Raw genomic sequence first — 23,730 nt, forward strand, 5'->3', positions numbered from 1 at the left:
ATATTTGACACTGTTGGCCACTTCGATTCTTGAAACTCACCCTCTCTTTGGGTTCTGTGGTGGCATCCTGGTTTTTCTGTTACCAGATCTGGCTGTTCCCTTTCAGTGTCCTTTGGAGAGTCCTTTTCATCCTTTATATTCAGCTTCTTAAAAAATTGTGAAAGAGGCCAGGCGTGGTGGCTCATGCCTGTAATCCCAGCACTTTGGGAGGCCGAGGCAGGCGGATCACCTGAGGTTGGGTGTTCGAGACCAGCCTAACACGGAGAAACCCCAACTCTACTAAAAATACAAAATTAGCCAGGTGTGGTGGCACACGCCTGTAATCCCAGCTACTCAGGAGGCTGAGGCAGGAGAATTGCTTGAATCCAGGCGGTAGAGGTTGCGGTGAGCCAAGATCACGCCCTTGCACTCCAGCCTGGACAACAAGAGCGAAACTCCGTTTCAAAAAACAAAACAAAACAAAATTATAAAGAACACGCTTAGAAAAAGGGTTACATAAAATGTAAATGTGTACTGTAATGAAATTGTGAAATGATCAACAACCCAGGTCCAGTAGTAGAGCATGCCCCCCGCCCCACCTGGACTCGCTGTGGGTCACTTTTTTTTTTTTTTTTTTTTTTTTGAGACAGAGCCTTGTTCTGTCATCCAGGCTGGAGTGCAGTGGCGCAATCTCAGCTCATTGTAACCTCTGCCTCCCAGGATTGAGTGATTTTCCTGCCTCAGTCTCCCGAGTAGCTGGGATTACAGGTGTGTGCCACCACGCCTGGTTAATTTTTGTATTTTTAGTAGAGATGGGGTTTCACCATGTTGGCCAGGCTGGTCTTGAACTCCTGACCTCAAATGATCCACCCGGCTCGGCCTCCCAAAGTGCTAGGATTACAGGCATGAGCCACCGTGCCCAGCCTAAAAGTCAACTTTTATAAATTATTTGGAAACTAGCTGACTTAATTTACTCTAAGTAAAAATTGGAAAAAAAATTTGCCCCTGTGATTGGCTTCTCTGATCACCTGAAGACTTCTTTTGATTTGTCCTCAACAAAATCAGATGCAATGTTCTGCACATAGTGTTTAACAAGTAAAATTATTAATTAAAAAAGCTTCTTACTCTGGGTGAAAAAAACCCAGTATCGCTATAAAATACATTTTTCGGAAATTTAGAGACATCTGTTGTGCTGGATACTGTAGAAAGATGCTTGTGTAGTTGTGGCCTTAGCTCGGGGAAAGCTGGACAGTCACACCCATAGTAAATTAGTACCAGTAGAGTGGGGCACTGCTGAAAAGATACCCAAAAATGTGGAAGCCACTTTGGAACTGAGTAACAAGGCAGAGGATGGAACAGTTTGGAGGGCCTAGAAGGAGACAGGAAAATGTGGGAAAGTTTGGAACTTCCTAGAGACTTGTTGAATGGCTTTGAACAGAATGCTGATAGTGATATGGAGAATGAAATCCAGGCTGAGGTGGTTTCAGATGGAGATGAGGAACTTGTTGGGGACTGGAGTAAAGGTGACTCTTGTTATGTTTTAGCAAAGAGACTGGTGGCATTTTGCCCTGCCCTAGAGATTTGTGGAAGTTTGAACTTGAACGAGATGATTTAGAGTATCTGGTGGAAGAAATTTCTAAGCAGCAAGGCATTCAAGAGGTGTCTTGGATGCTGTTAAAGGCATTCAGTTTTAAAAGGGAAACAGAGCATAAAAGTTTGGAAAATTTGCAGCCTGACAATGCAATAGAAAAGAAAATCCCATTTTCTGAGGAGAAGTTCAAGTCAGCTGCATAAATTTGCATAAGTAATGAGGAGCTAAATGTTAATCTCCAAGACAATGGGGAAAATGTCTCCAGGGCATGTCAGAGATCTTCACGGCAGCCCCTCACATCACAGGCCTGGAGGCCTAGGAGGAAAAAGTGGTTTCGTGGGCCAGGCTTAGGGCCCCCATGCTGTGTGCAGCCTAGGGACTTGGTGCCCTGTGTCCCAGCCGCTCCAGTTATGGCTGAAAGAGGCTAACAAAGAGCTCATGCTGTGTCTTCAGAGGGTGCAAGCCTCAAGCCTTGGCAGCTCCCACATGTTGTTAAGCTTGTGGGTGCACAGAAGTCAAGAATTGGGGTTTGGGAACCTCTGCCTACTTTTCAGAGGATGTGTGGAAATGCCTGGATGTCAGGGTAGAAGTTTGCTGCAGGGGCGGGGCTCTCATGGAGAACCTCTGCTAGGGCAGAGCAGAAGGAAATGTGGGGTTAAGGCCTCCACACAGACTCCAACTGGGGCACCACCTAATGGAGCTGTGAGAAGAGGGCCATTGTCTTCCAGACCCCAGAATGATAGATCCACCGACAGCTTGTACCATGCACCTGGAAAAGCTACAGACACTCAATGCCAGCCCATGAAAGCAGCTGGGAGGGAGGCTGTACTCTGCAAAGCCACAGGGGTGGAGCTGCCCAAGACCATGGGAACCCAGCTCTTGCATCAGTGTGACTTGGATGTGAGACATAGAGTCAAAGACCATTTTGCAGCTTTAAGATTTGACTGCCCTGCTGGATTTCAGACTTGCTTGGGACCTGTAGCCCCTTTATTTTGGCCAATTTCTCCCATTTGGAAAGGCTATATTTACCCAATACCTGTACCCCCATTGTATCTAGGAAGTAACTAACTTGCTTTGAGACTTGGGACTATGGACTTTTGAGTTAATGCTGAAATGAGTTAAGACTTTGTGGGGACTGTTGGGAAGGCATGATTGTGTTTTTAAATGTGAGGACATGAGATTTGGGAGGGGCCAGAGGCAGAATGATATGGTTTAGCTGTGTCCCCACTGAAATCTCATTTTGAAATCTCACCTGTTATGGGAGGGACCCAGTGGGAGGTAATTGAATCATGGGGGTAGGTCCTTCCTGTGCTGTTCTTATGATAGTGAGTAAGTCTCATGAAATCCGATGGTTCTGTAAGGGAGAGTTTCCATGCACAAGCTCTCTCTGTCTTCCACCATGATTGTGAGGCTTCCCCAGCCATGTGGAACTGTAAGTCCAGTAAACCTCTTTCTTTTGTAAATTGCCCAGTCTTGGGTATGTCTTTATCAGCAGCATGAAGATGGACTAATGCACAGCCTGACTTGGGGAGTTTGCCGCTTGTGGTTGGTGCCTAGTGTTTGGTAGCGGTGCCTGAGGGGCAAGTTTACGTTATCTGGTCTTGGTGTCTTTGCTTTAATAGACAATTAAAAGTAGTAGAGGAACCCCTAAACCTTGGTAGACGGATACCTCATCATGAAACATTGGTAGATACGGATGTGACGTTACAGTTTTCTGGTACTTTTGATATACAAGGTTACTTTTCACACGTGAAATCTTAGGGAAGTCTTAGGGCTCTTTGAGGTGGGGGTTTGACAGAGGGGAAGGGCATTGGCTTTGAGATCAGGAACTCCTCCTGGGTTCCATAGACATTTGGTGTGACTTAATCGATGTCTTCAAAGTAGACATCCTGCCAAACACACTGCCTGTGCATGTCTGGGCTCTCTGAGCCATTCTTGCTCTGGTGACTAGGCGAGGAGATTGATGAGTATGGCACTTTATGTGTCCACTGTCCTGAGCAGTACTTGGCACACAGCACGTGTTCAGACATTGCTGTCAATAAAAACCAAGAACTTTCATTTAGAGAGTTTGTTACAGTGTTGTACTAATGGTGAGAGCCAGTCCCATCCAATGCCAGGTTTCTTCTGTAATCCTGTTTTCGTATTGCGACTTTTTTCTTTCACTGTTTTTAGCTCTCTCCTCATCTCCTGGAGGAACCGGTGATAACTAAGGATATATATGAAGTTGCTGTCTCTCTCATTCAGATGTTTGATGACTTGGATATGAAGGAGAGTGGGTAAGAGATACTTCAGTTGGTAATGCACTTTAATGTATATGTGATTTAAAAAATTATTCATTTGGAAACGTTTTAGTGTTTTTATAAGAAGGTATAACTATAGGTACTTTTTCAGTAGTTACTGTATATATTTTAAAATCAGGTTAGTATTTTGGAATTTTTTTAACTGGAAATATCTATTTTAAATAATTAAAGCCATGCTGAGTGCAGTGTTAGGACTGATAGTTTTAAAAGCTAGGATTTATAGCCTGAAAATAGTTTTTCCAGACATATAGGGGTCTTATCCCTCTTAATGCTGGGGTAAAACTTTAAATCCTACATTAGTAGAAACTGTTGAAACTTTCTTTGCATTTGTTTTCATTTACTATAAAGACATATTCTTGACCCTAAGCAATCTCCTTCTGTAATCCAGATGTTCATTCATTTAGCTGGTTCTTTGAAAATTGGAACATTTTCCCTGAGGAACAGTTTTAGGTTATAAGTGGTGACTAGAGTTTATAATTTTAAAAATATGGCTGGGCGCGGTGGCTCATGCCTGTAATCCCAGCACTTTGGGAGGCCGAGGTGGGGGGATCACGAGGTCAGGAGATCAAAACCATCCTGGCCAACATGGTGAAACCCTGTCTCTACTAAAATACAAAAAATTAGCTGGGCATGGTGGTGTGCACCTGTAGTCCCAAGCTACTCTGGAGGCTGAGGCAGAGGAATCGCTTGAACCTGGGAGGCAGAGGTTGCAGTAAGCTGAGATCGTGCCACTGCACTCCAGCCTGGTGACAGAGCAAGACTCCATCTCAAAAAAAAAAAAAAATATATATATATATATACACACACACACACACACACACCATATGATTGAGCCTTTACAGCACTAATTTTACTACATCTGTCTCCATAGTTTTGCCTTTTCCAGGATGTCATGTAGTTGGGAATTATACAGTATGTATCCTTTTCATGTTGTCTTCTTCTACTTAGTAATATGTATTTAGTTCCCCTTATGTCTTTTCATGGCTTAGATAGCTCATTTCTTTTTAGCGCTAAATTCCATTGTCTGAATGTACCACAGTTTGTTCATTCATCTTCCAAATTTCCTGCTATGTTCTGCTTTAGCTGTGTCCCATTAGTTCTGCTATGTTGTGTCTTCATTTTCATTCATCTCAGAGTATTTTCTGATTTCCGTTTTGATTTTTTCTTTGGCTTATTGGTTTTTAGGAGTGTGTTGTTTAATTTGCACATATTTGTGAATTTCCCCCAATTTTTCCTGTTACACATTTTGAATTTCATTCTATTGTGGTTGGAGAACATATTTTATATTTTTTCTGTTCTTTTAAATTTATGGAGGTTTGTTGCATGCCTAGCATGTAGACTGTTCTGGAGAATATTACACGTGCACTTGAGAATAATGTCACTCATTGTTTTTAGATGGAGTGTTCTATAGATGTCTTTTAGGTATGGTTGACTTACCATATTGTTCAGGTCTTCTACTTCTTGATCTTCTGCCTGGTTGCTCTATATATTATCGAAAATGAGATATTGATGTCCTCAACAGTTGTTATTGAATTGCCTATTTCTTCAATCTTTTCTGTCAGTTTTTGCTTTATGTATTTTGGTTCTCTGTTGCTAGGTGCATATATGTTTATACCTGTTACATCTTCCTGATTGATTCACCCATTTATCATTATAAAATGCACCTCTTATCTCTCGTAACACTTAATTTTAAGACCTATTTTGTGTATTAGTATAGCCATTTCACTTTTCTGTAGTTGCTGTTTGCATGACACATATTTTTTCATTCTTTTACTTTCAGTCTACTTAGTGTCTTTGCATTTAAAGTGTATCTCCTGTAGACAACATATTCTGAGTGGGATCATATTTTTTTTTTTTAAAGATTGAGTCTTGCTCTGTCACCAGGCTGGAGTGCAGTGGTGTGATCTCAGCTCACTGCAACCTCTGCCTCCTGGGTTCAAGCGATTCTCCTGTCTCGGCCTCCCGAATAGCTGGGACTACAGGCATGTGCCGCCATGCCCAGCTAATTTTTGTATTTTTAGTAGAGACAGGGTTTCACCATGTTGGCCAGGATGGTCTTGATCTCTTGACCTCGTGATGCGCCCGCCTCGGCCTCCCAAAGTGCTGGGATTATAGGTGTGACACCGCGCCTGGCCTGTATTTTTAAAATTAGTCTAACAATCTCTGCCTTTTGATTGGGTTGTTTAATCCATTTATGTTGTTTAATCCATTTACATTTAATTTTGTCACTGATATAGTTGAATTTATGTTGGCCATTTTGCTTTTTGCTTTCTGGATGTCTCATATTCTTTTTGTTCCTCTGTTTCTCTTTTACTGCTTTCTTTTGCATTTAACACATATTTTGCAGTGTAGCATTTTACTTTTTTTTTTTTTTGAGACAAGGTCTCACTGTGTTGAGCAGGCTGGGTACAGTGGAGTGATCATGGCTCACAGCAGCCTCGACCTCATGGGCTCAATTGATCCTCCCACCTCAGCCTTGTGAGTAGCTGGGACTTAGAGGTGCGTGCCACCACACCCTGCTGATTTTTGTATCCGGTTACTTTTAAAATCACCTAAGAAGGAAGGAGGCAAAATATGTATTTACAGTATCTTTTGTTATTAACTAATTACCTTTACCAGTTCTCTTTCTTTGTTCATGTGGATTTGAAATACTCTCTGGGGTCGGCTGTTTTCAGCACAAAAAAACTTCCTTTAGTATTTCTAGTAAGGTGGGTCTGCTAGATACTCTCATTTTTTTGTTTATCTGGGACAGTCTTTATTTAGTCTTCATTATTGAGAGTTTTACTGAATACAGGAATCTTGATCGACAGTTGTTTTCTCTTTGAGCACTTTGAATATGTCATCCCACTGCTTTCTGGCTTCCATTGTTTCTTCTGAGAATTCAGCTGTTAATCTTAGTGGGGTTTTCTTTGCATGTGGCATGTCATTGTTCTCTTGCTGCTTGCAAGATTTCACCTTGTCTTTGAATTTCATTATGGCTTTTATGACTTCCTGTAGGACTGGGACAATAATTGAGCCTTTAATAGGCATTTTCATCTTTCTTTTAAGCCACCTGCTTTTGGATGCATGGTAATACCATTGAATTTCATGAGTCCATTGACTACTAAACTGAGCTCCTTGGCAGGAGGCCATGCTGTGCAGGAAATAATGGAAGTGAGAAAGGCATCTTTAGGTCCATGGATAGGGGTATGACAGAAGCTTTAGGTGCAGAGAAGGCAGACCTGAATCCAGAATAGGAGCTGTATCTATTTCCATGAGGGCAAATCAGTATCTTTTTCATGATGGAATCAACCTGTCATCAGCTGGCTGGGCTGGTCCAATGGTGCCATATTTGGGACTTGGCACTGGCCCTTGCTGTTGTGTGGTTGGCATCCAGCAGTGGTAGCAGCCGGATGAGTCTCATCTCAGGAAAGTGCATGGTGTTGAGTTTGTGTGTAAGCCTTCATCCCTGCTACCCGTCCACTCTGTGCGTTTTCCAACCCTGGAGGGACTGGAGGAGGAGGCTGGGTCACGTCCACAGGCAGGGCCTCTTGCCCATCTGGTGACTGAAAGCCTCCTCCACTGTGGCTGCCTTATGGGCATTTCTTGGTACCTCTCCATCAGATCTCCTTATTATCAGTCTTGCCATTTCCACATCCCTGACCAGCTGACCAAGCTATTAGCCTCTGCCTGTTGATTGGGGTGAACCCAACCTCATGGCCATGTCTCCTTCCACCCGAAGCGGTACCACCAGATGGACTGCCTCACCTCTGCTAACTGGGAAGAGCTCCCTTCCCCACTCACTGTGTGTGAGCCTCTCCTCTGGGTGGGGCTGTGATGCAGCAGATGTTCGCCCCTGGTTGTTGCCAGCATCCCATGCAGGCCCATCTACAAACCAAGGCTGTGTTTTTCATGGTAGTGGCTGCCGCCTGAGGTCATAGGTGTGGCTCACACTCATAGGGAGAGATGGAGGAGCAGCAGGAGCAGTGACCATGGATGCTGAGCTGCCTGTGCTGCAGTGACTGGTTTACCCCTCACACCCCTTTCTCCTTTGTAGTGACTGTTCCCAGGCATTGCCTGGATTGCCACTGCATGGCTTTTCCATGGCTCCCTCCTCAGCTCCCATTACTTCCCCAGAGAGGCCCTTCCCAGCCAGCCCTCCTGAGAGCACTCCATACATGCACCTCCCTTAGCACTGCTTACTGTGTTTCCCTGTGTGTCTCTTTAGGTCTTATTGCTAAATTGAAGGTGCCTTGTCTGTTTTCTTGTTTCCTATCTGTCTCTCCAGTTAGAATGTAAGCTCCAAAGAGCAAGGAGCTTGTCTTCTTGTTACTGCTGTATCTTATACAGAGGAGGGCCTGGCATGTAGGAAGGGCTCACAGGTTCATGGAAGAATGAAAGTTCTAAATTCACACAAAAGTAAATATATTGACAATAGCAAGGAGGCGAGTAGATGATTTGAGATTTTGGTCTGTACAAATCCTTTCTAATAGTTTGGACTCCTGAACATGTAAATTTTGCTTGTAGTTATTTTAAATGTTTTTTACTTTGAAGTTCTTGATTACAATAACTAAATTTCAAGGAAAACTTCTGCAGATAGTAAGTTTTGATAGGAGAAAGTATTGGGAGTCAAAAGGCTTAAGTCCCCTGAATGACCATGGGGCCTTGGATGTTTTCTCATCTTTTTGGGCTTCGTGTTTTCTTATGTAAAATAAAGAACATTACATTGGATGACCTGTAAGAGCCTTTCAGGATTAAAAGCCTGTAATATTAGGATTTTAGAGAAGCAATAGCTGTTATTAGCCTTCATTAATATTTGTGCATATCACATTTTTAACAGGAACAAGGCTTGGTCAGGGGCCCAGTTTGTGTTGGAGCGAAGCAGTGTGTTGGTGTTTTTGCCAGGTAAGAACATCATAATTTTGTGACTTGGAATCATAATACTCTGGAGAGAGGCTAAGTTTGTGCCTAACACAGATTATGAAAGATGGTATTCTCCATAGGACTTTATTCTTTTTACACTTTGAGTATGTGAACAAATGTAACTTTCAGTTTGGCTTTTTATTGTAACCCTTGCATTTCTTTTTTTTCCTTTTCCTTTTCCTTTTTCTAGATGGAGTCTTGCTCTGTTGCCAGGCTGGAGTGCAGTGGCACGATCTTGGCTCACTGCAACCTCTGCCTCCCCAGTTCCAGTGATTCTCCTGCCTCAGCTTCCCGAGTAGCTGGGACTACAGGTGCATGCCACCACGCCCGGCTTATTTTTGTATTTTTAGTAGAGATGAGCTTTCACCATGTTGGCCAGGATGGTCTTGATCTCTTGACCTTGTGATCTGCCCGCTGTGGCCTCCCAAAGTGTTGGAATTACAGATGTGAGCCACTGTGCCCGGCCAACCATAGTATTTCTAAAAAAGATTTCTTATTAATAATTAAGAGTTCAATTTTTTTTTTTTTTGGAGACAGAGTCTCACTCTGTTGCCCAGGCAGGGGTACAGTGGCAAAATCTTAGCTCACTGCAACCTCTGCCTCTTGGGTTCAAGTGATTCTCCTGCCTCAGCCTCCGAAGTAGCTGGGATTACAGACGCGCGTCACCATGCTTGTCTAGAGTTCAACTTTTTGAAGGCAGTTTTGCCACCTTCGAAATTTCCAGTAAAATATTTGGCTTTGTGAAATTTGCATTTTACATATATCATTATAAATGTGAGGTAACTGTCATCAGTTTGCATTGAAAGCTTATTTAGTAATAGTAAAACACACTGTTATTATAATACCATGAGAATCATCAGGGTAATCCTTGAGTTCCCTTCTCAGTGTTTGAGAAAACAGACTTTTAAAATACCTTTCTGAAAAGATGAATTTATGTAAAATTGTACTTTTTCAAAATTACTTGATGTTTAATTCAAGTGGTATAGCTTGATGAAACATTATGACAATAATTCAAATATTTTCTGTTGTAATATATAGAGCATAAACAGATTTGTTCTTATAATAATGGAGAATGAAAAACATGCAATGAAAGTAGCTTACTTAATTTTGGAATGCAACATATGAGTTTCAAACTTTTGTCATGTTTTGCTTAGCTGATAAGGATTTGTTTACATGCAGGGAACAACCATGAGCTGACAGTGGGGTGGTGTTGCATGTGCCTTGGTGAATATTTATCAGATGACTTCTGTGCGCATCATATTGTATTAAGGGGAAAACATCACCCAAGTAGAGCCATGTTGATACTGGCTTAAGAACGCCTAACATGGGCCGGGCACAGTGCTCACGCCTGGAATCCCAGCACTTTGGGAGGCCGAGGCTTAAGAACACCTAACACGGATGGGCGTGGGGGCTCATGCCTGGAATCCCAGCACTTTGGGAGGCTGAGGTGGGCGGATCACGAGGTCAGGAGATCGAGACCATCCTGGCTAACATGGTGAAACCTCATCTTTACTGAAAATACAAAAAAAATTAGCCGGGCATGGTGGCGGGCACCTGTGGTCCCAGCTATTCGGGAGGCTGAGGCAGGAGAATGGCATGAACCTGGGAGGCGGAGCTTGCAGTGAGCCGAGATCACACCACTGCACTCCAGCCTGGGAGAAAGAGCGAGACTCCATCTCAAAAAAAAAAAAAAAAAAAAAAGAATACCTAACATGAGATAAATACTCTATTTTATTTATTTTTTAAGAAAGGGTCTTGCTGTGTTCCCCAGGCTGGAGTACAGTGGTGTGACCCCGATCACTGCAGCCTCTACCTTCTGGGCTGAAGTGATATTTCCACCTCAGCCTCCCAAGTAGCTGGGACTGCAGGCATGCACCCCCATGCCTGGCCAAATTTTTTTTTTTGGTATCTTTTTGTGGAGACGGTTTAACTAGCTTGCACAGGCTAGTCTCGAACTGCTAGGCTCAAGTGATCTCCATGAAGTGATCCACCTGCCTCAGCCTCCCAAAGTGTTGGGATTGCAGGTGTGAGCCACTGCTCCTGGCTGGTAAATACTTTTTACCTGCTAAACATTGCCTGAAGAAAATATCTATAAGTGATATTTTACATTTAGGGTTACTGTCCTTTTAATATGTTCATGTGAATTCAAGTTTGATAGATGTTTATGTGTCAATTGATCTTTTGTGAACAGTTCTATAGTAGTTTTCCAGGGCTGCTGTAACAAAGTGCCACAAGCTAAATGTCTTAAAAGAACAGTCATTTATTCTCTCCCTGTTTTGGAGGCTAGATGTTCAAAATCGAGTTGTCAGCAGGGCCATGCTCTTTCTGAGCCTCTTCCTCTTTCCAGCTCCTGGTAGTGGCCGTCAGTCCCTAGTGCTCCTTGACCTGTGGCTACATCACTCCTGTCTCTGTTGTCACATGGCATTCTCTGTTTGTGCCTCTTCCCTTCTTGTATGGATACCAGTCATTTTGGATTAAAGGCTCACCCCATTCCAGTATAACTTCATCTTAACTAATTACATCTGCAATGACTCTATTTCCAAATAACACCACCTTCCGGATTCTGGGGTTAGGACTTCAATACGTCTTTTTAGGGGACACAGTTCAACCCATAACAGACTCAGATTTGAGAATCAGGATGAGGCAAAAGCACCTGCTAGCTTAGCTTTCAGCAAACAGGACGGAGGCCTGATGGAAATGGTTTAGCACATCCTCATGACCAAAACTTTACAAATGTTATTTTTTGATTGTAAAGATTTTGCATGCTCATTATAGAAAATTTATAAAATCTTGGGGTAAAAAAGGAATACGAAAATTACTCATATAGCTAACACCCACAGGGAGTCACTGCTGTGTAAAGGAAAACTGGAATAATAGGGGTTTTCCCTATATTTTTGAGTTACTACTAATCAATGTCACTGTGTACTTTTACTTGTGTTTCTGGCATATTTAGGCAAAGAAGATAAAGAAGTCAAATAAATTGGTAGGGCCTTCTTTGAAAGATATGCCATTTTAATTTAAAGGTTGGTTTCTAGCAGTAAATACAAACATGTTTATTTCCCTCCTCCACTTTTTTCTTCCCTAGGTCTGGGTGAAATAAATTATATGCATGAACTTCTCACAAGCCTGGTTCATAAAAGGTATGTTGAAAATGATACAGCTGTATTCTTCTAAGCCATTGCATTGTTTCTGCCTTAAATAGTTTTAATTATCTCAGTATTTATTTTTGTATCTCATGTATATCTATTCTTTATGGAGATTTTATTTTAGTAATTTCTTAGGTTGCAGGTCTATCCACTCCATTCAAGTGTGGCTTTAGAAGAACAGAATAATGTCTTTTTAAGTCCAGTCCCTGGGTACAGAAAGGTAGGAAAACTGGGAAGACAAGTTCTAAGCACTTTAGGTAAATTTTCCTTAGAGACTCTACTCATGAAAAATATTTTCTGGGTGTCGTGGCTCATGCGTGTGTTTCCAGCACTGTGAGAGGCTGAGGTGGGTGAATCATTTGAGCTCAGGAATTTGAGACCAGCCTCATGGCGAAACCCCATCTCTACAAAAAATATAAAAATTACCTGAGTGCAGTGGCATGCACCTGTAGTCCCAGCTACTTGGGAGGCTGAGGTGGGAGACTTGTGCCTGGGAGGTGGAGGCTGCAGTGACCCGAGATCACACTGGTGCACTCCAGCCTGGGTGACAGAACAAGACTGTCTCAAAACAAAAAAGAAAAAAAAATCACATTTCAGCAGTGTGTTCTGTAGTTAGTGGTTACTCACTTAAACAAATATTTACCTAATGAGCCAGGTATGTTGTTTAGTTTTGTGTTTTATTTTGTAAATCAGTTTGCTAAAAAGCTAAGATTTTTTGTTTTCTCAATTCAGGAATTCTGATGCCTTTCAATTCTTCTTTAGCATTTCTTTAACTTTGGGACTGTTCTCGTGTCCTTGAAACCACTCTGGTGACTCTGGTTAGAAGCCATATTCTAGGTCCTGCTTCAGGAGGATTTCTTTATCTCAGATTATGTGTGAATGATGGAGTTGTTTTAACAAGACCCTTCTAGAGCTGCTTGAGGTGATCAGGGGGCCTGAGCTGACAACCTCGCCCCCCTTGATTGCTTTGGAATCTCTAAGAGCAGCCTTGGGTGGTATTCTAGGGCAAGTACAGGCAACAACCCTTCTTCTGGAAACCTGGTTGTGCCCCTGGGCAATTCCAGGACCCCTCTCCAGCCACCAAAGTTACCACACCAGAAGTCAGGAATAGCTCCCTTTGCCCGTGTCTTGTCTGCCTGTGTTTAAGCCTTTGCTGTGTTGTATGTGGCTGGTTTCCATTCATCAGGGGCTTCTTGATCAATTGTGATGTGTATAAAATAGAAAAATGGCTAATTTTGAAACCTGAGTTCAGTATTTACATTCAGAAGCTTTAAAATAATTTTTGCATTTTTGTGAACTTTGCCTAATGATGTTGGGAATATAGTAGGAATGTCAGCTTTTTTCTTTGATGTTTAACAGATTATTCTGTCCACCAATATTGCAGAGAGTTCTGTCACAGTTCCAGATGTCAAATATGGTAAGATACTTCTCCGTTTACCTCCTGGCGTTAGCTGTAGCGCCGTATTTATTGGCTTACTCACCTCACTGAGGAATTGTTTTCTCTTGCTTCCCATCTCCTCCCGTTTTGGACACAGAATCGAGAAAAGTAGGTTTACGTCGTTTCTCCTGTACTCTCAGTTCACCAGCTCCGCCCCTGAGTGCACCTATTTCATGCTTTAGGGCAAGCCGGCTCGTCGCAAGTGTCTGGGGTGTTCCACTGGGCCTTGTGGGAAACAGCTTTGGGCTGCCAGGTGGAGTTCTGTGATTGGAGGGAGGCAGATGTGGGGAGGAGCTCAGGCCATCTCAGCTCTGAAGGTTGCTTGGCAGGACACCATGTCAACTCTGGAGCAGCCCACTTTGTCATCTCATCTTCCACATATGTGCCTGTGATTACTTTGTGAGATTGCTTCATCAATGAGTTTTCTAAATTCATTAATTTATATTTGAAAACCTAACACATGTGTCGGGCACTGTTCTCAGTGCTGGCAGTACAGTGGTGAGTAAGACAAAGTCCAGTCCTCATGGCTGCTACGTTCTGGTGGGAGAGAGAGATGCTTAGCACGTAAAAAGGTTTTATAATTTCAGGTACAGGTCAATGTTGTGTAGGAAAATAAATCAGGGGAAGGGGTATAGTTATTGGGAAAAATGATCTTTCAGATAGGATCTTTCAGATAGGAATTACCTCTTTGAGGAAGTGACATTTTAATAGAGACCTGGATTAAATGAGGAGCGAGCTATGCAAAAAGGTGGCTGGGGTGTGGGGAACGGGTTTGAGGAGCAGCACACGGCCAGTGTGGCTGGAATGGGTAAACCAGGGCAGATGATAATGAGCAGGTGTTTTGTCTTTGTACCAGCGAAATAGCAGTAAGCAAAATAGACAAAAAGCCTTTGTTCTCATGACACATTCGGGGTGGGTAGATAAGTACAGATATGGAGTAAGTTACATGATGGTGAGTGTATGAAGAAAAAGGGGTTATTGGGTAGGGAATGTTAGGGAAGCACCATTGAGATTGCAGGTGGAGTGACCAGGGAATGTGACAAGTCACATCCTGAAGGAGGTTAGGGAGGGAGTCGGGTCCATACCTGGCAAAAGAGTGTTTAGGGTAGGAGAAGGCAAAAGAGTGTGCTTGATGGTTGTGAAACAGCACCATCAAGCAAGGAGGCCAGGGCAGCTGGACCAGTGTGAACGAAGGGGAAACGAGCCAGAAGAGAGGCCTGGGGGCAGCAGGGGCCATGCAGGGCCCATAGGACCTGGTACAACCTTGCTGTGCTGGGCAAGATGGAAAATCGTTGGTAGGTTTTGAAAACAGAAATGACATAACCTGAAGTTCACTTAACAGGATTTCTCTGGGAATAGACTAGAATGAGGCAAAGGAGAGAAAAGGAAGAGACTTAGGAGGGTGTCACAAGAATCTAGGCGACAATGGGTGGTGCTTAGAAAAGGACAGCAGCGGTAGGGGACAGGAGGTGGGGGTAGATCCCAGGGAGATTCTGAAGGCAGAGCTGGGGAGGATGTGCTGAGGTCTCTGATAGAGAAATTGTGAGAGACACATTTGGTCGGCCTCTAGACATGTGGCCTGAGAGACTGGGAGGATGGAGGCTCCTGCGAGATGGTGAAGGCTGTGGAAGGAGCAGGGTGGGGCAGGTGAGGAGCTGGGATTCGGGCTGAGACGTGCTAGATGTTCAAGTGGAGGTGTCATGGAAGCATCTGGCTGTGTGAGCCTGGAGACCAGGGCCAGGGAGCAGCTGGCGGGGGCATCAGCCCGTGACTGGCGTTGGAAGGCAGGAACCTGGCCAAGCTCTTCTGGGAGTGCACAGAGGGAGGGTGGCCCCGGTGTTTAAAGGTGGGCAGTAAGAGCAGAGGGGCCTCCAGGGCAGTGGGAAGAAAGCCAGTGAACACAGAGGCCTAGACACCCAGTGGGAAAGGGTCTTGAGGGGACGGAGTGGAGGAGTGCATCAGATGCCCATGGCGGGTCAAGGAGGACCTCCCAACGGGGCTGTTGTCAGTGACCTTGACAAGAGCAGCTTTGGTGGAAGCAAGCGTCTGCTTGGAGTGGGCTCAAGAAAGGATGGGAAGAAATGAACAAAGAACCGGTGGCGGCGCACAACACTCCACAGGTGTTTTGCTGTAGGGGAGCAGAGGAAATGGGGCAGTAAGTGAAGGGGTGGCCCAAGGGAGTGAGTGTTGCTGATGGGAGATCCCCAGTGCTTTGCCTGTGTGAGGGGGAAAGGTGTGGTGGAGGGGAGGAGGCAGGCCACAGATGAGGATACTAAAGCGCAGAGACACTCAGCAGCTTATCCAGCCAGGCACACCCACATGCACACTTACACCCACCCACCCACGCGTACAGATGCACAGATACACACACCCATCCAGACACACACATACCCAGACACCCAGATCCACCCACAGGCACACACAGACGCGGGATTTGAATTCTGGCAGTCCCTTGCATCAGCTGCTCTTCTGTACTGCTGTTGTAATGATGCTCTTTTGGAGAACGTTACTCTTTCGGGTGCAGTCCAGGTAGGCCTTCTTATGACACGTTGGGTCTTACGGGTTATGCATTCTTTACACCTAGAGACTCCCTGTACTCAGCAAGAAAGGATGGGACCAGCAACTCCCTATCCTGGGCGGGAGTGGTCGGTGCGTGTTTCTGCCTGTTCACTAATTCTTAAGGCTGCATGTTTCAAATGGCTTTATCACTATGCATTGTGATTTATTATGCAATGATCTCTTATTAGCATGGTGTTTACAGTCCTTTTTTTTTAAATGGCAGTTATAGATTTTTGTTTGACTAGAACTTTGGTCTGTGATGAAGATACAAATTATCAGAGTCTGCGATTGAGTTGGGCCTCTAAAACCAGCTGTAATCAGAGAAAAGGTAAGACATTTGTGTTAAAGCACAATAATGAGTCATTGGTGACACAGTGGCACATTCAGGTGCTTTTTTTTTTTTTTCTCTGAGACGGAGTCTTGCTCTGTCGCCCAGGCTGGAGGGCAGTGGCGCGATCTCGGCTCACTGCAAGCTCCACCTCCCGGGTTCTTGCCATTCTCCTGCCTCAGGCTCCCGAGTTGCTGGGACTACAGGCGCCTGCCACCACGCCCGGCTAATTTTTTGTATTTTTTAGTAGAGACGGGGTTTCGCCGTGTTAGCCAGGATGGTCTTGACCTCCTGACTTTGTGATCCACCCGCTTCAGCCTCCCAAAGTGCTGGGATTACAGGCGTGAGCCACCGTGCCCGGCCATTCAGATGCTTTTCTAAAAAATTCATTTTTTGCACTTTTTACTTAGATATTTCCTTTCTTGGAACGAGTTTTAAGTTTTTAGCAATGGCTTCTCATATTGTCAGAGTGTCCATTTAAATCCATGCTTCTCCTCTCTTCTAATGTATGAGGTCTTTGTACATAATGGATAAACCCCATCATCCTGACACTATGTTTTTTTCTTAAAGTTAAGTTAAAAAATTATTGGTGAAGAACTATGGACACCAAGTGGATCACTTCAGTAATTTTTGATGATTTGATTTCTGTTTAACTTTGATCTTCCTAGGGTTAGTTTTCCTAAAGTGGTTCTGCAGAGAGTTCTGGATTTGCTGCATCAGCCACATGTATCACTGGGCAGAGATGAGGGTGTGTGGGGTCACTTTTGGGGTCTTGGGATGCTTCAACTACAGTGGAGGTATATTCATGACATACCTGGGACAGGTTAAGATCACCTGTGGCAAGAACTGATTTTACAGGACAGCATTCTCAGTGCAGACTGAGAAGTGGCTTATTTTTTTGTTTGTTTTTTAGAAAACCTTTTGGGAAGGGTAGATAAAAGACCATTTCAAGAATACTAAAATACTAAATACACCCCCCAAAATAATAAAGGCCACATTGATTGAATATTTACCATATGCCAGACATTCTTCTAAGTATTTATTAACTCATTTAATCTTCCTAACAACCCTGTGAGGTACTTCGTACATGGTGTGTTAATTAAGATTTCCCATTTCTTAGTGAAGCAGCTAGCTGAGAGGCACAGAAATAGTAACTTGCTCAAGGTTATAGTAGGAAGTGGTGGGAATGAGGTTTGAACCCAGAAATCTGGCTTTGGTCTACATTCTTAACCTTTTTGTTATATCACCTCTCCTGAAATGACTTGCCTAGAGAGGGGTTAAGAGAATGACTAAGCAGCTGTTAAAATAGGGTCACAGAGGCCAGGTGCGGTGACTTACACCTGTAATCCCAGCACTTTGGGAGACTGAGGCGGGTAGATGCCTGAGCTTAGGAGTTCGAGACCAGCCTGGACAACATGGCAAAACTCTGTCTCTACCAAAAACACAAAAAATTAGCTGGGTGTGGTGGCTCATACCTGTGGTCCCAGCTACTCAGGAGAGTGAAGTGGGAGGATCACTTGAGCCTGGGAGGTGGAGGTTGAAGTGAGCCGAGATTGCACACACTGTACTCCAGCCTCGGTGACAGAGTGAGAGCCCCGTCTCAAAAAAAAAAAAAAAAAAAAAGTCACAGAGGTTCTCATCACTTTGGAAAAAACTTAAGTATTGTTATAAAGTTAAGAGAAAAAAGGATATTAAACTGTAAACACCTCACTATGTTTAAACACCTCTCCCCTCAAACTTTCTAAAAAACTATGCTTAAAAAATGACTAGAAATAGCTGGGTGTGGTGGCTTGTGCCTGTAATCCCAGCACTTCGGGAGGCTGAGGCCGGTGGATCATTTGAGGTCAGGAGTTCAAGACCAGCCTGGCCAACATGGTGAAACCCTGTCTCTACTAAAAATACAAAAATTTGCTGAGTGTGGTGGCACACACCTGTAATCCCAACTACTTGGGAGGCTGAGTTACGAGAATTGCTTGAACCTGGGAGGTGGAGGTTGCAGTGAGCCTAGATCACGCCACTGCACTCCAGCCTGGGCAACAGAGCAAGACTGTGTCTCAAAAAAAACAAAAACCTCAATAAAAAGTGACTAGAAATAAATATACAAAAATGTTAAAAGTGATTATCTTTGGGTCAGTCTTGGGATTATAGGAGTTTTGTCTACCTTTTTGTATATTCAAAATTTCTATAATTAGATATTTATTATAAAATTTCTTCCTCTGTAAGATATTGCAAAAATAGCACATAGAATCCTTTGAATCCTTCTCTTATCTTCCCCTGGAGTAGGACATCTTTATAAGTACAGTCAACCAGGAACTTGACATAGTGTAACACTGTTAGACTATACACCTTGTTTCACAGTTTTACCTGTACTGTGTGTATGGTTCTGTGCAGTTTGATCCCATGTGTAAGTTTGTGTAACCACTACTATGATCAGAGCACAGAACTGTCCTGTCCCACTGCTATGCAGGGGTGGCCCTGTGCTGCCCCCTTGCAGCCATACCTGCCCCTAACACTCTGTCTGTCAACTGGTGACCCGTCTTCATCTCTGCAGCTTCGTAATTTCCGGGATGTTAGATAAATGGAATCATACAGTATGTAACCTTTTGAAATTAGCTTTTTCCACTTACCATAGTGTTCTTAGGAGCCATCTAAGCCAATACAAGCTGCACGTAGCAGTGGCTCATTCCTTTTTATTACTAAGTAGTACTCCACTGAACATTTACCTGTTTAAGGACATTTGAGGTTTTTCCAATTCTTGCCGTGTAAATAAAACAGCTGTGAATATTCATGTACAGGTTTTTGTGTGGCCATAAGTTTTCATTTCTCTGGTATAAAAACCCAAGAATATAGTTACTGGGTCATGTGGTAAATCTATGTTTAGTTTCTTTTGTTTTGTTTTGACATGGAGTCTCACTCTGTCGCTGGGCTGGAGTGCAACGGCGTGATCTCGGCTCACTGCAACCTTCACCTTCTGGGTTTAAGCAATTCTCCTGCCTCAGCCTCCCGAGTAGCTGGGACTACAGGCATGCCCCACCACGCCCAGCTAATTTTTGTATTTTTAGTAGAGATGGGGTTTCACCGTGTTGGCCAGGACGGTCTCCATCTCTTGACCTCGTGATCTGCCTGCCTCGGCTTCCCAAAGTGCTGGGATTACAGGCATGAGCCACTGTGCCCGGCCTATGTTTAGTTTTATAAGGAACTACTGTAAACTCTTTCCATGGTGGCTGTGTCATTTTACATTCCATGAGCAATGTGTGAGATCTGTTTTTTCCGTATCTTTGCCAGCACCACTGTTAAAAGAAAAATTTTGGCCAGACACAGTGGCTCATGCCTGTAATCCCAGCACTTTGGGAGGGTGAAGTGGGCAGACTGCTTGAGCCCAGGAGTTCGAGATCAGCTTGGGCAACATGGCAAAACCCTATCTCTATAAAAAATACAAAAATTAGCCAACCATGATGGCATGCGCCTGTACTCCCAGCTACTCAGTAGGGTGAGGTGGGAGGATAGATTGAGCCTGGGAGGTCAATGCAGTTGAGCCATGATTGCGCCACTGCACTCCAGCCTGGGTGACAGAGTGAGACGCTGTTTCAAAAAAAAAAAAAAAAAAAAAAAAAGAAAAAAATTTTAGACAAATTAAATTTAACAGAGTTTTAAAGAACAATTTGCAAATTGGTCTGCCCCTGAACTGGAAGAGGTTTAGAGAGACTCTGGTGCTGTTGCGTGGTCAAGGAAGATTTATGAACAGAAAAAGGAAAGTGACGTGTAGAAAACGGAAGTGAGGTACAGAAATGGCCGAATTGACTACACCTGGGCATTGGTCCTCTTTGAATGTGGTTTGAGCAGTTGGTTGCCTTTGATTGGCTGAAACCCGGTGATTGGCATAAGAGTGGGTTATAGTCTTTTTACATATCTAGTTAGGTTATAGTTTACTGTATGCAGAGAGACTTTTAGGCTGAACTTAAAATATGTAAGGAGGCATCTTTAGGCTAACCTTTTTTCTTTTCTTTTCTTTTTTTTTTTTTTGAGACAGAGTCTTGATCTATTGCCAGGCTGGAGTGCAGTGGCGTGATCTCGGCTCACTGCAGTCTCCACCTCCCAGGTTCAAGCAGTTCTCTGCTTCAGCCTCCCAGGTAGCTGGGACTACAGGCGTGCACCCCTATGCCTGTCTAATTTTTGTATTTTTAGTAGAGACAGGGTTTCACCATGTTGGCCAGGGTGGTCTCCATCTCTTTACCTTGTGATCTGCCCGCCTCGGCCTCCCAAAGTGCTGGGATTACAGGTGTAGGCTAAACTTAATTTAACAACTTTCCCTTTTGGTCAACCTGTCAAGATTAAGAGGTTGACCAAAACCTTAGGCATTGATGTCACTTTGTCACCATTGTAAATGTGTTTATTTGGTCTCAGATCTCCCTGGGAAGAGATTGAGATTGGCTCAATCTCTTGAGCCAAGAGATTGAGACAGTGAGTTTTGTCAGGTGGGAACAAGGACTTTAAGTTATTTTTTTATAAGGGTTAGAGTAGCGGGGACCTCTTTGTTTTGGGATTTTTTATTTTTATTAGTAGGAGAAAAAAACAACTTGGTCTGTTTTAGCATCTATCTTATGCCTTAATAAACAAAAGACAAAGGGTAGATTTAGATAAAAAATTTTAATAGTACCTTTGTTAATCCATAATCAGTCAGAAACAAAACATTGGTTCACCGCTCTTGACCTACATCATAGGTTAAAGAAAACATTGCCAAGAGGCCTTCACCCTTCTAGATAGATATCTTTTGTTAGGATCCAGATCCCCATAGGTGGGGAAAGAATGCTTTTTGGGTTGCCCCGTTTCTTTTAAAGCTGCATTTTAAGACTCCCTCCTACCCCTCCCTTCACTCTCTCTCCTTGGACAATTTTATTATGTGTTAGGATAAAAGAGTTGCTACTTCATAGGTGATAGAGTCACAAGAGAGTAGTAGTTTGTGTCATGGTCTCCGTGGGCCAGCCTTGGTTCTGAACCTTCTGCTTGTTCCTCACTCGGTCACGTAATGTGGTGTGGCTGACAGCTGGGAGGGTGCTTTGCAGTGGGGCAAGGAGCTGTGGGAAGCACAGGGTGCTGAGACAGCTCCTCGATGGCATCGTAGGGCCTGTCGCCAACCTCGTGACTTTCTGTTATGTACTGTGCATTTTCAAGAAGGGCGTACTTGGTTTCTGTTGCATATTGGGCCAAGGTTGTTTTCTTCAGAAGTATGCATTGGATTTTATAATATTGGTCACTGAATAGAAGTCAGCATTTAGTCTTGTTCTATTTATTCTAATTTTTTAGGATAGTCATTCTTATTTAGAATAATGTTTAAAATAATAACTTATTAAGAATACACTAATGTATTCTAAAGTTTTTACTGACATAGTCTGGTGGAAGATACTTAAGGCTTTGCTTAATTAATATGTAATGACTGTTTAAAAAGATACCTTCATGCTGATGTTAAAGTAATTAATGCCAAACACTGTTTGCACATCTCTCCTTTGAAGGCCGTGCTGGACGAGTGTCTAGAGGGTACTGTTACCGGCTGGTACACAAGGATTTCTGGGACAACTCCATCCCTGATCATGTTGTTCCTGAGATGTTGGTAATTCACTTTGGTCATTGTCAAAGTTTATTTATTTATTTATTTATTTATGAGACGGAGTCTTGCACTGTTGTCTGGACTGGAGTGCACTGGCATGATCTTGGCTCACTGCAATCTGCCTCCCGGGTTTACGCGATTCTGCTGCCTCAGCCTCCCAAGTAGCTGGGAATACAGGCACACACCACCACGCCCAGCTAATTTTTTGTATTTTTAGTAGAGACGGGGTTTCACTGTGTTGGCCAGACTGATCTCGAACTCCTGACCTCATGATCCGCCCGCCTTGGCCTCCCAAAGTGTCAAAGTTAATTTTTTGTAGATAGTTTTGCCAAATAGTCTAAGTGATATAATTTCTAGTGTCATCTAATTTTGATTCCAGAAAAATCCTTGTCTTGCCACATTCCCCCTCACTCACAATCTGGGCTCACTATTGATTACGCATCAGGCTACTGTCTAGGGCGTTACCCACATTTTACAGTTTTAATGAGAGGATGTTTTCTGGTATCTATGGGCTCTATAATAGGATTGTCTTTAAATGCTGCTGTTTTCTATGTCCCTTTATAATGAGTAATTGTGGGATCAGCTTTTTTTCCTTCCTCTTTTCTGTGTCTCTCCCCTTCCTTTGTCCTCCTTCTCTTTTTTCTTCTTTCCCTCTCCCTGCTTTCTTGCTCTCCCACTTTTCAGTCCCTCTTTTCCTTCTCTTTTTTCTTCCTTCTCTCTCCCCATCTTTTTATTTTTCCATCTCTTTCTCTCCTGTTCTTTCTCCTTCTCTCTCCCTTCTCTTCTCTCCCTCCCTCAGTCCTCTCCATTTTTCTTTCTTCTCTCCTCTCCTTCTCTCCTCCTCTTTCCCTCTGAAGCACTGGTTATGTGAATCGGCTAACTGATTTAGTTATGTTATTATTTCTAATCTCAGGCTTGTTTCTTTTCAGCGTTGTCCATTAGGAAGCACGATCTTGAAAGTGAAATTACTCGACATGGGTGAGCCGAGAGCTCTGCTGGCCACTGCCCTTTCCCCGCCTGGTCTGAGTGACATTGAGCGCACCATCCTTCTACTAAAGGAGGTAGGACTGCCTGATGGTTAGTACTGTTGGCATCTGTAGAGCTGTGTTCTACTGTGGCTCCCTCAGTCTATGCCTCACTTTCCCGCTAACTCTGTTCCTCCTGCCTCACTTTCCCGCTAACTCTGTTCCTCCTGCCTCACTTTCCCGCTAACTCTGTTCCTCCTGCCTCACTTTCCCGCTAACTCTGTTCCTCAGCCTCCTTCTGGCTTTCTTCATCCATTCCTGGAAACCCTGCTCTTCCTACTTGGGATTCTTTGACTGCACACCTGACTCACACTCTGCTCTTTGAACTTGTAACCGAGGCCTTGGTACAAGCTGTATCCTAGTGTACATACTGTGCTGGGGCTGTGGACGTTCTGCTTCTGACCTTCGAAGTTGAGGATGCCTCTGGTGTTTTACCTTCTTTATTATGATTGATTGATTGATTAGCTGGGTCTTGCTCTGTTGCCTAGGCTGGAGCGCAGTGATGCAATCATGGCTTACTGCAGCCTCAAACACTGGGCTCAAGTGACCCTCCCACTGTGGCCTCCCAAGTAGCTGAGACTGAGGTGTGAGCCACCACACTTGGCTGCCTTTAAATATGATACCTCCTTGGTTTTCTATGAAATACACTGTGTCAAGTTAAGGAAGTTTTTCCCCATACATAGTTCAGTAAGGTTTTGTTGACAGTGACAGCTGGGAGATCCTTCACTGAGTACTGTGCATGCCATATTTGTTCAAGAGTGAGGTGAGTAGAATTCTGTGAAAGTCCTTTAGTGTTACCTCCCAGGATCATACTTTTAAAAAAAAAGTAAAATGTGTTCTAAGTTTCAAGGGAAAAT

At 43.6% G+C, this 23,730-nt stretch overlaps 1 protein-coding gene across 2 annotated transcripts in view; it reads left to right on the forward strand.

Annotated features, from left to right (window-relative positions):
* TDRD9 (tudor domain containing 9) overlaps positions 1–23,730 on the forward strand; it is a 124,102-nt gene that overhangs the window by 54,016 nt on the left and 46,356 nt on the right. The window contains exons 8-15 of one of the 2 annotated variants that reach the window (XM_034938252.1): positions 3,743–3,846; positions 8,690–8,754; positions 11,858–11,912; positions 12,054–12,138; positions 13,278–13,335; positions 16,139–16,243; positions 21,754–21,851; positions 22,778–22,909. In XM_034938252.1, the coding sequence (XP_034794143.1) occupies positions 3,743–3,846; positions 8,690–8,754; positions 11,858–11,912; positions 12,054–12,138; positions 13,278–13,335; positions 16,139–16,243; positions 21,754–21,851; positions 22,778–22,909 (702 nt within the window). The remainder of the gene's footprint in view (positions 1–3,742; positions 3,847–8,689; positions 8,755–11,857; positions 11,913–12,053; positions 12,139–13,277; positions 13,336–16,138; positions 16,244–21,753; positions 21,852–22,777; positions 22,910–23,730) is intronic. The other variant, XM_055098069.1, reaches the window with a different exon arrangement.

The sequence above is a fragment of the Pan paniscus genome, chromosome 15 (genome assembly GCF_029289425.2).
Source record: "Pan paniscus chromosome 15, NHGRI_mPanPan1-v2.0_pri, whole genome shotgun sequence".
Classification (NCBI taxonomy): Eukaryota; Metazoa; Chordata; class Mammalia; order Primates; family Hominidae; genus Pan; species Pan paniscus.